This window comes from Archocentrus centrarchus, chromosome 10, assembly GCF_007364275.1.
Source record: "Archocentrus centrarchus isolate MPI-CPG fArcCen1 chromosome 10, fArcCen1, whole genome shotgun sequence".
Taxonomy (NCBI): Eukaryota; Metazoa; Chordata; class Actinopteri; order Cichliformes; family Cichlidae; genus Archocentrus; species Archocentrus centrarchus.
The window spans coordinates 19380069-19394448 of record NC_044355.1 but is presented as its reverse complement, the minus strand read 5'-3'; the positions used below and the strand labels follow the sequence as shown (position 1 = coordinate 19394448).

General features: G+C 40.2%; 1 protein-coding gene and 1 long non-coding RNA gene across 4 annotated transcripts; one reads left to right on the top strand and one right to left on the bottom strand.

Annotated features, from left to right (window-relative positions):
- Nucleotides 1-233: 233 nt before the first annotated feature.
- gnpda1 (glucosamine-6-phosphate deaminase 1) lies at nt 234-2640 on the bottom strand. Of its 3 annotated transcripts, XM_030739313.1 has the most exons (8): nt 2502-2640; nt 2133-2255; nt 1743-1870; nt 1480-1581; nt 1200-1382; nt 901-1085; nt 603-777; nt 234-465 (listed from the first exon to the last, which is right to left on the bottom strand). In XM_030739313.1, exons 3-8 carry the CDS (start codon nt 1864-1866, stop codon nt 404-406), a joined length of 831 nt encoding a protein of 276 aa, XP_030595173.1. In that variant the 5' UTR covers nt 1867-1870; nt 2133-2255; nt 2502-2640; the 3' UTR covers nt 234-403. The 3 variants fall into 3 exon arrangements, with proteins under 3 accessions (XP_030595173.1, XP_030595172.1, XP_030595174.1); XM_030739312.1 differs by lacking the exon at nt 2502-2640 and having other exon boundaries at nt 2133-2301; XM_030739314.1 differs by lacking the exons at nt 2133-2255; nt 2502-2640 and having other exon boundaries at nt 1743-2115.
- Nucleotides 2641-5440: 2800 nt separating this feature from the next.
- Nucleotides 5441-7258, top strand: LOC115786855 (uncharacterized). The gene is made up of 3 exons (XR_004020466.1): nt 5441-5721; nt 6710-6933; nt 7057-7258. It is a non-coding gene; the product is annotated as an uncharacterized LOC115786855 (long non-coding RNA).
- Nucleotides 7259-14380: the final 7122 nt, after the last annotated feature.

Below are 14380 nucleotides of genomic sequence, written 5' to 3'. Positions count from 1 at the left end.
CACTCAGTAAATAGAAATTTTGCGATAATAACCGGAAATTTGACATAAGTCAAAATTTCGACTTAGTTCTGCCCGGCATTTTTCCAGTGGCGAAAGCAACCTTCTGTAGCGTTTCCATCCTAATAGCAAAAACAACAAGGAGCACGTGAAGGCAGCAGGAGTTCTTCCCTTTTTGTCATGTGACTGGAAGGACAGCCTGAAACCACAGAATGTCCTCAAAAAACACAGACATGTACAAATTAAACTCACTTTATTACAAACTTTTACCAGCACCAAATTATCTCTATGAAAATTAGTTGTGAGAAAATCCAACACTGATCCCGAGCAAAAGATAAAGGAATTATTGGAGTGCATATTTGGTCAAAATGCCTCATGAATCCAGGGTGTTTCAGAGAGGGCTCCCTCACTTCTTCTTTGGCTCTGACTGAGGTGACTCTACCAGCTTGTTGTGCACGTGCATCATCCCTACAGGAAAAAAAAAAAGGCTCAGCATTTTTTCTGTGACTCACATCTGCTCTGGAAACACTTTTCATTAATCAGATGGAAATATATATTTCCACTGTAAGCTAAGCAACTGCACGATCTGTGATTCATCATCTCACCTTTAAAGTACTTCACAGTTTTGACCCGCAGTTCCAGGGTGGCATCTTCATCACATACAAAAATGGTCTGTGGGTGCTGCTGGAAGGCCGACACGGTCCACATGTGATTCACACCGTCCTCTATAGCTTTGTACAAAGCAAAAGCCTTGTGTGCTCCGGTGATGAGAATCATGACCTGACAAGAGATTGAAGAACTCACTCATGATCCTTCTTCACATTTGGTTTCTTTGATATTTAAAAGCAGCAGCTAAAACACAAAAAACAAGGTGCATGGCTGACATTCACCCAGGCTCCTAACCTCTTTTGCATCCATGACAGTGCCCACGCCCACAGTCAGCGCCATGGTCGGCACCTTGGAGAGATCTCCATTAAAGAATCGGGCATTGGCCATGATTGTGTCCTTTGCCAGCGTCTTCACCCTTGTCCTGGATACCAGACTTGAACCAGGCTCATTAAAGGCAATGTGGCCATCAGGTCCAATACCTGACACAGAACAGGAGGCGGGTTGCAATCATTTAATTCAGGACAGAAAACAAATGTGAAAGGTGTAGCTGAGCAGCTGCAGTATTTTCACTATTATCTGCGTGCCCTCCTGACCTCCAACAAACAGCTCGATCCCCCCGGCGGCTGTAATCTTCTGCTCGAAGGCGTCACACTCTGCCTGCAGGTCGGCGGCGTTGCCGTCCAGGATGTGGGTGTTCTCTGCTTTTATATCTATGTGCTTGAAGAAGTTATTCCACATGAAGGAGTGGTAGCTCTCCGGGTGATCTCTGGGAAGTCCTATAAAGGAGTTAATGATAGTTTCTTATGCAAGATCACAGCTTGGAAGTGTCACTGTGGACACTTAATGTCACAATAAAGAACATTAAAGACCTACCTACATATTCATCCATGTTGAAAGTCTTCACATACTGAAATGAGAGCTCTCCATTCTTGTAGTACTCAATCAGTTTTTTATAACAGCCTAAAGGAGTGCTTCCTGGAGACAGGAAAGAGTCAAAGGAGGAAATAAAGCCTGGTTCTGCAAGCTGACAGCAACATTTCTCCATATGAACATTAAAAACCTGCAAATCTAAATAAATGGGCTACATATTGAACCACAAAGTTCAATATGTGCACAGAGTTGCACCTTTCTCTTACCCGTAGGGAGCCCCAAAGTGAAGTATTTGTTGGGGCCAGCATTGAACTGTAAAATCTTGTTTCTAATGTACTTTGCTGCCCATTCGCTCGCCTGGTCGTAGTCGTTAAGGATGATGAGCTTCATGGTCCTAGAGAAGCAAAATCAGTGAGAAATGAACGCGCTGCTTGTCTAAACAACTTCAGCTTGGAAGCAATCCGGGTCAAAACACTCCTAATCAGACTTTAGACTCGTCAGTAAAAAATCACTCAGAAACAGAGCAGCTGCAGCACTGAGCTTCCTCAACAAGCTCGCGAATCACTGACAGCTTTTATGTACTCGCGCGTTGTCACCAAAAAAACTCGCATTTACTGTCCTACAAAGAAGGATAGAGTTAGTGCAGCCAGGTTTACCTTTCACTGTTACCAGCTTTCAGTCGGAGCAGACAGGATCTGGATGGATCATGTGACTTCTCCTGCTGGAGGCGAACAGCACGCTCCGCGGAAGCGACGAAAACTGAACTTCACGGTCAAGAGCTGGAAAAAAAAAACGGTATCGGGCTTTAATGACTCTTGGATGACGAGTAGCGATGGCAAAACGAGGCTTTCTGAAGCTCTGAACCTTTCTGAACCATTGTGTCAAAAATTGGTTCGCTACTCGAAGGTTCATTCAGTACTCTTGGGTGAAATCTGCTGGCCACAGTGGTTGTTGCCAGGGTTCTAAATTAACACCCGCCAAATGCGGGTAAAAAATCATTTTGGCGGGTTTTAATAAAAACTTACTAGCCAATTTTGCCAGTGATGCAAGAGGCATTACATGCATGATACATAAGGCTCCGTTCTCGGTCATTTATCCCCTGGCAGTACTTCCTACATTTCCCATGAACACTATATGCCTTAACGGTACGTCATGACATTATACGCCCATTGGCTGCTAGCAGTTTGTAGTGAAAATAGCGCGAGAAACCATGGAAATGAACGCTACTTCATTTCAGAGAGCAAGGCAGAGAGCAACTCAAGGTAGAAGCGAAGTAAACGGGGCCAGAACTAAACAGAGAGCACACTGAAAGAGGAGGGTACGGAAGAGGATTAGGGCCACTATAAAAAAAAAAATGGGGCATTGGAAAAAAACAAAAAAACAGCCAGAATTGTGACTTTAATCTCACAATTCTGACTTTTTTCTCAGAATTCTGACTTTATTCTCAGAATTCTGACTTTAATCTCACAATTCTGACTTTAATCTCACAATTCTGACTTTATTCTCAGAATTCTGACTTTTTTCTCGCAATTCTGACTTTTTTCTCGCAATTCTGACTTTAATCTCACAATTCTGACTTTTTTCTCACAATTCTGACTTTATTCTCAGAATTCTGACTTTTTTCTCGCAATTCTGACTTTTTTCTCGCAATTCTGACTTTTTTCTCGCAATTCTGACTTTTTTCTCGCAATTCTGACTTTAATCTCACAATTCTGACTTTATTCTCAGAATTCTGACTTTTTTCTCAGAATTCTGACTTTATTCTCAGAATTCTGACTTTTTTCTCACAATTCTGACTTTTTTCTCGCAATTCTGACTTTAATCTCACAATTCTGACTTTTTTCTCACAATTCTGACTTTTTTCTCGGAATTCTGGGTCTTTGAAGTAATCAGCTTAATGACAGAGACATGCAGAGGCATGCAGTTGGTGAACCAACCTGCGGACGGACAATGGCTGATTTAAGTGAGTTTCTACGTGGGCGAGGGGTGCCAGAAGACACCATTTCAATAATGGAAGAGCAGAAGGTGAGTAACAAAGACAGTTTGTCGGCTGGCACTTTTTTCTCAGCAAGTTACCGTTTGTTGTTAGCATGTTTGTTAGCTTATAATGTTAGGCAAATAGGCCACGTCTCACATTACTTCAAAGTCGGCGAATTGACGGGTTTTTGAGTATTATTGTATTTCTTTTCAGTTTGAGCTGAGTATGTTTACTACGGCAATTAAGCAGCACATTATGGGCGCTAGCCGTCTGCTAATATCAGTTTAAGACTGTTCAAGACTGAAATCACAATTTATACTCTATGCTAGCCTAACTCTCAGCACGGTTCTAGTCAGCTGCACCGGGCTGATAATTTCACCGGTTCGCTATTGGAAGTGATCGCTATGACCACAATTACTTAGCAAGCGGGGACTAGCGCTTAGCAAGTGGTTGTATCCCGTCCTTCATCAACCGATCGACGTATACCACCGGGGTGTGAAATTCTTCTAACTAGAATTCTGTGTCAGTACTATAGAATATGGAAATAGGAGGCTACACTCACTCTGCACTACAACTAAAAACAAGCTTAATGTTGGCTATGTTTTTAGCACCCTGAACTTTGACCCCGGGGTCATGTGACGTCTATTCGCGCGACCAATGGAAATGTAGAATGACTGTTACCGGGCGTATTGTACACATGAAGACAAATATAAATAAATACATACATAATAATAAATAACAGAATAATACCGGCCAGCTAACACTAAACCATTTGCTCAATGGAACTCTGTGTACACATGGTTATTTACTGTAGTAAGTAATTGTGGTCATAGTGATCACTTCCAATAGCGAACCGGTGAAATTCTCAGCCCGGTGCAGCTGACTAGAACCGTGCTGAGAGTTAGGCTAGCATAGAGTATAAATTGTGATTTCAGTCTTGAACAGTCTTAAACTGATATTAGCAGACGGCTAGCGCCCATAATGTGCTGCTTAATTGCCGTAGTAAACATACTCAGCTCAAACTGAAAAGAAATACAATAATACTCAAAAACCCGTCAATTCGCCGACTTTGAAGTAATGTGAGACGTGGCCTATTTGCCTAACATTATAAGCTAACAAACATGCTAACAACAAACGGTAACTTGCTGAGAAAAAAGTGCCAGCCGACAAACTGTCTTTGTTACTCACCTTCTGCTCTTCCATTATTGAAATGGTGTCTTCTGGCACCCCTCGCCCACGTAGAAACTCACTTAAATCAGCCATTGTCCGTCCGCAGGTTGGTTCACCAACTGCACGCCTCTGCATGTCTCTGTCATTAAGCTGATTACTTCAAAGACCCAGAATTGTGAGAAAAAAAGTCAGAATTTTGAGATTAATGTCAGAATTGTGAGAAAAAAGTCAGAATTCTGAGATTAAAGTCAGAATTCTGAGAAAAAAGTCAGAATTCTGAGAAAAAAGTCAGAATTGTGAGATTAAAGTCAGAATTCTGACTTTAAAGTCAGAATTGTGAGAAAAAAGTCAGAATTCTGAGATTAAAGTCAGAATTCTGAGAAAAAAGTCAGAATTGTGAGATTAAAGTCAGAATTGTGAGAAAAAAGTCAGAATTGTGAGATTAAAGTCAGAATTGTGAGAAAAAAGTGAGAATTCTGAGAAAAAAGTCAGAATTGTGAGATTAAAGTCACAATTCTGGCTGTTTTTTGTTTTTTTTCCAATGCCCCATTTTTTTTTTAATAGTGGCCCTAATCCTCTTCCGTAGGAGGGCGTTAACGTTAACTTAGTAAAAACTTTTAACCTAAATGCGGCGGTGGTTGGGACTTGGACAGACTGGGGCAGCTGGGGGGGGGGGAGAAGAGGAGCGAGAAGAGGAACGAGGCAGGTGATGATGAGGACAGAGAAAAGAAAAAAAGAAAATTTAATGCCAAATGGCTGACGGGCCGTGAATGGCTAGTGTTTGACAATGAAAATGTTGTAATGTGTTGTCAAAATTGCCGCACTTACGGGAAAGAAAAGAACAAAACTAACAATTTCGTGGTCGGAACCAATAATTTTAAAGTCGAGACAATAAAGGACTATGAGAGAACACAAAGTCATCAGGAGAGCCTACGAATTAAAGCTGCCAAGACAGGTCCTATCGAAGAGAGCCTTGCTGGGAGAAGCCTCGCTTTATGGAACACGTCGGAGATGGAAAAGATGCAGCTACTTTTTCGAAATGCCCACGCCATCGGAAAAAAGGGCAGGCCTTTCACCGACTTAGAATGGATGTGTGAGTAAGTGAATTAACGTTACTATTTACTATTCAGAGTGCTTCCATAGACACAGATGAAACTACGTTTGGGGGGTTCAAAAAGAAAAGAAAAAAAAAATATCACTGAAATGTGCTGTGTTGTAGGTGCTGCTAACAGTGGCTTCATTTACACAAAAAATAATTTAAGGGTGGACAGGAAGAAAGGCTTGAAGATAGGAGAGACATACACAAATGACTACCAGGCAAAAGAGTTCATACACTACATAGCAGAGGATGAGAGAAGAAAGATGAGGGCAAGATTATCAGATGGCAAGTTCATCTCGGTCATGTCAGATGGATCCCTGGACAGTACAGTGATGGAAGAAGAAATGGTCTACGTCAGGAGTTCCAGTGAGGGGAAGGTCAAAGTTGATTTTGTCGGGGTAAACGCTGTCTCAAAGCCAGATGCTACAAATATAGCTGAAGCAGTGTGTAGTATAATGGAACGTGAAGTCGGTACTGATCGGAAGAAAAAGCTAGTGGCAATCACCACAGATGGAGCATCTGTAATGACAGGAGTAAACAGCGGTGTAGTTACAAAACTGCGTGCAGACAGACCAAATGTGCTGGGGATCCACTGCATGGCCCATAAGCTAGAGCTTGCCTTTTCAGACGCATTAAGGAAAAATGTGATGGCCAGGAAAGTTGAGGACCTGTTGAGTGGACTCTACACTTTATATCATAAGAGTGGGGTGAACAGGGCCAGTCTAAAGCAACACTTCCAAGAGCTGCACATGAAGGCTTTGATGCCAACCAGAGTAGGTGGAACACGGTGGCTACCACATCTCTTCAAAGCACTTGACCATTTTCTCAGGGGATATGCTGGCATTATACACCACTTAGAGGAGAAGGTATGTTAATGTATAGCCTACTAAAACCAGCAGTGTAGATGGATTATTTAATGTTTGCTTTCTTTTTCTCTTCATTAGTGTTAAATGCTGTCTCATATAATGCAGTTATTTTGTTTGTAGTCCCAGGAGGCCACAAACATCAATGCTGTTCTGAGGGCAAAAGCCAAGGGGTTCCTCAACATAGGGAAGAATGGTGGAGTGCTCAGGTTTTGCTGCCTTCTCTATGACACCATCTATCAACTGAGCAACCTCTCCAAGTCACTGCAGAGGTCAGTGTCAACCCTGGCTGAAGCACAGAGTTGCCTTTCCTCCACTCAGGCTGTCATAGAAAAGTACAAGTCCAGGTATGTATCATATATCGTACAATTTATGATTTGATTTTAGGTTGTGTTGGTGTGTTTTTACCTCAGTATAAATAAAAAAATAAATTAAAAGATGCCCATCCATCTATCTCTGCACAACTGTAGACCTGGGCCTAAGCTGAGAGCAGTGCTGGACAGAGACACCTATGAGGGAGTCCTCCTGAAGCCTACTGATGCTGACCAGCATGACAAGGCAAAGAATGAGCTAATCGATTCTCTGTGCCGGTGCATCACTGCTAGATTTAGTGATGTGAACAGTGGTGTCCTGCAGGCTATCCGGCTGACCAGTTTCCAGTGCTGGCCAGAGGCAGACACAAGTTCAGGTTAGGAATTCAAATGTAATGAACAAATCTTTACACATTTTATGTTTTAAGACAACTGCTTAACTTTATATTAATGTTTTCCCTTTTGTTCTCAGATTTTGGTGATGAAGAGGTAGACATCCCTATATGTTTTCACTATTGTTTCTCTCTTTTTAATGGCAGCGCCTCCAGAAGGGGGGGCAGCATGGCCACAGTTCACCTATCTCCCCATGTTTGTTCTGTTTGTCTTCTTGGATGGGTGTTCTGTTAACTGTAATTTCCCCATTGTGGGATCAATAAAGTATCATCATCATCATCAAGAGGTAGACAAACTCATCAGTCACTTCCGACCTCTTTTACTGTCTGCTGGAGTGGATGTGGAGTTGATCCCTGATCAATGGACAGTTCTCAAGACTGAACTGTACACAGCAGGATTTAGCCAAGGTACTTGGAGAATGTTTGAGAAAATTTTTTTTATACTAATGTACCATAGTAACATTTTTAAAGAAGTTCCCAAGCTCTAGAAATGATAGATAGATAGATAGATAGATAGATAGATAGATAGATAGATACTTTATGCACATGTCTGCTATTGTGTTTTATTTTGTTTATCAGGAATGAGAGTAAATGTCATTTGTTAAAGGCGCAATCCAAATTTGATGCCATCTTTTAATAACTAAAGTTGCATCAGAAAATTTGTAATTGTTTGCAAGTGCATAATGCATATTGTCTGTCTCACCCTGCTACAGGAATCTTTGAGAAGACCTGGCCTACTGTGAACAGAATGCTGCACCATCGGTGTCCTGATGTCCTTGATCTTTTTGATGCTCTCCGCACTATCCCTGCAACAACAGCTGACTGCGAAAGAAGGTTCAGTGTCATGAAGCAGGTGAAAAGTGACTGGCGCTCACGCCTTAAAGATGATACCCTCTCTGACCTCTTGAAAATACAGTTGTGCTCACCTGACATAACTGACTATGACCCGTCCAAAGCCATTGATATATGGCATGCTGACGGGATGCGCTCACGCAGGCCTAACTTTGTGCGCAAACGTGCAGCAAAAAATGAGAGTAGCTCAGATTCTGATGCCGCTTCTGAAGAAGAAGAGCTCTGAAGACATGGTTCAAATAATATATATACCGTATTTTTCGGACTATACGTCGCTCCGGAGTATAGGTCGCACCAGCCAAAAAATGCATAATAAAGAAGAAAAAAACATATATAGGTCGCACTGGACTATAAGTCGCACTTTTTTTTTGGGGGGGGGGGGGGGGGGGGGGTGATAGAATCTGAGACTCAGAGCAGAAATTCCATCTTGAACGGCAATTTAAAATAATAATGGATTAAAGAACAGGACGAACAGGGTTACGCCTACGTTATGCTAACGTAGCACATTCAGCTACATGACGCACAACGAACACGTGTTCGGTATGTTAACGTAACATTAAGTTATTCAGATAACCATAGCATAAAGAACATACTAACAAGTTAACCAAACCATCAATCCATTGAATTCTTCATCCTCGGTGTCACTTCTAAACAATTCCGTACACTCCGTAGACGAAGCGCCGCTTCCTCTTCTGTGTCGCGTTAGTCAGACTCGTCGTCAGCTGCAGTTCCAATTATTCCAGCCTTTCTGAATCCCAACAGGATGGTTTGTCACTGAAGCCCATGTTTTCTTGATCCATCCAATGACTTCCAGGAAAGTTGGGTGGCGCATTCTCCCAGTTGCCGTTAAGCTGTGCTCTCCATCCACCATCCACTGCGCCCACAGGTTACGCAAGACTGCCTTAAAGCTGCAGTTCACGGAGATGTCAAGTGGCTGGAGTATTTTGGTTCATGTGTTATAAATGTCACATATACGTCGCTCCGGAGTATAGGTCGCTCCCCCAGCCAAACTATGAAAAAAAGTGCGACTTATACTCCGGAAAATACGGTACATAGAAAGATAGATTGATCCCAAACCTGTTTGCACTTTCTGTGTATATTTTATGGTATGTGTTGTGTTTTTCATGCTAACAATGTTAATAAAATTATCAAATGCATTCAGTGGCACTCATTTCTCTTATTTTTACCGCATAAAATTTGGCTAGAGGAAATTCTGATTGGCTGGTAACTTTAGAGAGTTACCAGCCACATTGGCTGGTGATCAAAAAAGTTAATTTAGAACCCTGGTTGTTGCACAGCTAAATGAAGCCCTGCAGATGTGACGCACCTTTCATGTGTATAATAACACTTTTTAACTATGGAGGACCAAAACTGACATAATCAGAAATAAAAGCAGAAATATATATATAGTGTATATATCTTGTTTTTCCTTTTCCTTATACACGCGTTTTCATCAAGAAATATATAAATTTTCTTTTTCCTTTTCCTTACACATGCGTTTTTCATCAAGAAATGTAAATATAGTGTTTTTCCTTTTCTTTACACGCACGTTTTCATCAAGAAATGTATAAATTTTCTTTTTCCTTTTCCTTACACATGCATTTTCATCAGGAAATGTATATATTTTTTTTGCCTTTTCCTTATACAAGCCTTTGTTCTTTTTACATTTCCTCGTCCGCTTTTCCTTTACCACATGTATTTCTGCCTGCTCTTTTTCCTTTTCCGTATGCATTTCTGCCTCATTATGCAAATGAGGAGGGTTGTCTTCTTGCTCCAGCTCCTCTACTATTGGTCAATAAACAGGAAGAAAAAGGATCCATGTGCAGATCGATTGTGCATGCCTGCGCCTTTGGCCATATGTCTATGGCCATGGAGTTTACACAGTCTAATATGGTTTTAGGATATACTATGACATGCAGACAAGTTTTCACGAACAACACGTTCACAACTGGACAAAGGCTACAAATTCTTCATTGAACATTGAACACAGGTACGTGTCTTTGTCTTTTCTAGCTGTTAATTAATAGACTAGGATAGCATTAGTCAATTTGTTTGCTAGCTAACATTACGTGACCTTTCTGTTTTGCAAATAAAACATCTTTAGGCTCTAATCTTGATTAGATCCTTATAGTATAGACTAGGGTTGCCGCCCGTCACGAAAAATACGCAATCGTTTGTTATTTGGAAGTTAAATGTGGTTTCCCGGTGCTGCCTGAGCGTCCTGCAGTTTCGGTTGCCTACAGACACCTGCGCATTTTTTTACTGTCCACCCGCTACTGCACCACGTCCTAAGAAATTAAACTCTTGCAAAGATACAGACGTGAGTAGGAAGACGCTCATCCCAGGCTGAACAGCTTCAGCGAGGATGAAAGGTGCACAGTGAGCCGTCTGATGTCAGGAGATAAACACTGCAGACAAATAAGAACCTAGAAGACCCAGGCAGCAGTCACATTCATTCATCCCCCAGTCATCTAAATGGCTATTTGAAGAACAAGTTATGCTAATAGATTAACAGTAAATAAATAAATATTGTCAAAACATATATATAAGCCCCCAGCTATTCAAAGATGGTAATGCATTTCTAACATAAGAGTGAATAGTATGTATGTAATAGTATGTACTGCTTTTCATATATGCCCTCTATATTATCTTTATAATAAAATTTTACTATTAAAATTTGCAGCAGCTTGAACTATTAAAGGAGTTATTTTTGCATTACAAACATGTACAGGGAGGTGATTAGTGTGACTGTCATAGTTTGCAAGGTCACATGACATAATGAAATCTATGTTAAAATTGACATATCTCACTTTGCAGGTCCTCTTCCAGATCCTCACATCATGGCCAGCAGGGAGAAACTGAAGGACACACGTCCACAACCAGGGATATGCAAGCTGCTGCATGGACTTGAAGGGGATGAGGAGCTTATCCTCTCAATGAGACAGAGGCTTGATCATTTCTATCATGACATCTACATGGATGTCTTCTTCAGTTGAAAACCCTGAGGAATTTATTTAGTTTAATGTTGAAATACAATTGATATGCCTTTCATAAATACATTTTCTCTGCCAATGCAAAATGGACCTAAATTGTGTATGTACTAATATATATATTTTTTACCATCACTGCTCCATGTACAGTGTTTAATATAATTAATAAATGTTTGCAAGAAACTGCCACAAACCTTGTTTCTTTGTTCCACAATGGAAGCTTTAATTTGAGCATTTTTTCTCCTCCATGTGCTCCATTGCCAAATGTGTAAAATGTACAAAAATATGCAATTTAAATGTAAAAGATGTACATATGCATATCACTCAAGACAAGCTATTTACAAAACATTTTACAGAATTCTTCACATCAATTCATTCATTAATAGCTATTAAAAAAAAAGCACAGGTTAGATGTACAGAGAGATTTGATTTCCAACACAGCTGCTTGCAGTAATGAATGTTCATCCAAGAAGTGTGAGTTGTAGGGAGGCTCTGACCTGGTTTGTCTCCTCTTACACTGTCACACACTGTCCTCCTCCACAAAGGATTTTAAAACTTGGCCCTCATCTCTCCTGATCGCTCTCCCTCAACAGACACGTATTTCTGTGTCCACTGGAAAATCGTGGAAACTCAAATAACACTAGTTTTTTGTTCGTTATTGGAACAGCATGGCACACTGTAGTAACATCTTGATGACTGTGCTTGTTAGGTGGGCTGCTGCTGAGAAAGATGGACACAAGAAGAAGGCAAAAAGAAAATTATGAATCACATCAGAACATGGAAATGGTTTGGCATATAGCTTTCAGGTCAATATTTAAAACACTATTCTAAACAACAGTGTTGGAAGATGTCACTGATTTTTACATTAATATAGAAAGTAAACCTTTTAACATTACAGCACTGACAGGCAGCAGTATATATTTTAGCTACCTGTGGCTAAAGTTGATGTTAGCTTACTTTCCAACCAGAGATTGTTTCTTTTATACGCAGATACAGAATGATAAAATGACAATGCTGGATAACATTACCACGGCTAACTAACAAGTACTGTTATTGTTAACCTTACCTTTCGCTATATCATAAAGATGATGAGCATCCGTGAATTTTCCAGGTCTTGTCTCAGACAATTGCAGAAGAATTAAGTCACCTTGCTAGCTTAACTGAAAGCAATACTGTCAGTGATGACTATTTATTGTTTAGTGTAGATATTTTTGAATGAGAGGCTACTGCATTTAGCTGCAGACACGGATAATGAAGCTGACCCATTAGTTCTCCAGATTTTGGAGGAGGTGGCGTGTCGCTTGCACAAGTCTGTGTACCACACAAGAACTGCTGGGAGACCTGGATATTTGCTGCCCGCTGATGCCTTGGAGTCATTTTTGCTTGCGAGTGTGTCAGTTACGGATATTGCCGAACTTTTCGGGGCTGCTAAACTGAAGTCAAAGGCGCAGGCATGCACAATCGATCTGCACATGGATCCTGCTCCTTCCTGTTTATTGACCAATAGTAGAGGAGCTGGAGCAAGAAGACAACCCTCCTCATTTGCATAATGAGGCAGAAATGCATACGGAAAAGGAAAAAGAGCAGGCAGAAATACATGTGGTAAAGGAAAAGCGGACGAGGAAATGTAAAAAGAACAAAGGCTTGTATAAGGAAAAGGCAAAAAAAATATATACATTTCCTGATGAAAATGCATGTGTAAGGAAAAGGAAAAAGAAAATTTATACATTTCTTGATGAAAACGCATGTATAAGGAAAAGGAAAAACAAGATATATACACTATATATATATTTCTGCTTTTATTTCTGATTATGTCAGTTTTGGTCCTCCATAGTTGTTCGAGCTCACCTGTTTGCTTTTCGACACGTTAAACGTCGCTGACCGCTAATCGCACATTTTGGTCACCAATTTGAAGGTGGATGCATAATTTTATGTTTTAAATTAAATCTTACTCAGTGTCATCACGTTTTATTGATCATAAAGTAGTTTATTAATACCCAGAATGCTCCGACATCAAAGCCGTCAAAAATATTCCCATACTTAGGAAAAATTAGATGGCTCTATTATTGGAAGTCCGAAATTCACACAAACCAGCTGTTACTGACGCACAGAAGGTTTGGTACAAGACGTGAAACGGCGTTTCAGTCGTCTAAAATACTCTGAGTATCGCGCCAAAGTTTCAAAGCGCCACCTGTGAAATCAAACCAGTCAGCTGATTCAGTCTGAATGAAGCAGTGAAGTGGTTCGAACGCCATCAGTGACGTCAACTGAAGCAAGCTCTGGCCTATGGCAGGCCGTTTTAACATAAAATCTGATTCACCACACTTACATTCCAGATATCTTAAAGTGATTTATGACTAGACGTATTAGTAAATTAAGATATCTCTAATTATATTTTGACTAGACAAAATACCTATTTGAGATATCTCTAATTACATTCTAACTAGTCGAAATGACGTCAGATTTACCATTGAGTTGTATGGCGGCTTCAATTCAAGATATCTTCAATGAAATACTGACTATCTGAAACTCACATTTCAGATATCCACAATTAAATTATGACTAGTCATGAAGTGAATTTGAGATATATTGTTTTTTTATTCTGACTAGTCATGATTCTAATTAAAGATATCTTAAATGACACCCTAATTTAAGATATCTTAAATGTATTTTTAGATAGGCGATATATAATTTTGACTAGTGCAAATTAAATTCTAGATATCTTGAAAGCAAATAACGACTAGGCAAAACTAAATTAGAGATATCTAGAACTGTAATTTTGACTATTCAAAATGCCTTTTAAGATATCTCCAAATGAATTACAGATATCTTGAATTAGACGGCTTTTCTATTTAAGATATCTTAAATTAACATTCTGACTAGTCAGAATGACGTTTGAGATATCTTGAATTACCGAGTATTTTGGCGGAATGTTTATAAGGCAGTTTGTTAAAACAGCCTGCCATAAAATCAGAGATTCTGTACAGATTTCTGAAGCAGTCTTGAAGTACACGATTCTCGCGCTCTCCGCATATCCCATACTGAAGATCTCTTTCTATATTGCATTTTATTACAATTTTGTCCACAACGGCCAGCGCCATTACAGCCACCTGAAATTCTACACAGGCAATTGTTTGGACAGCTCAGTACAGCACAAGGGGGCTTACATGCAATCGTTAAATTCAGATATCTCAAACGTAATTTTGACTAGTCATAATACGTTTGAGATATCTTAAATTGTAATTACGG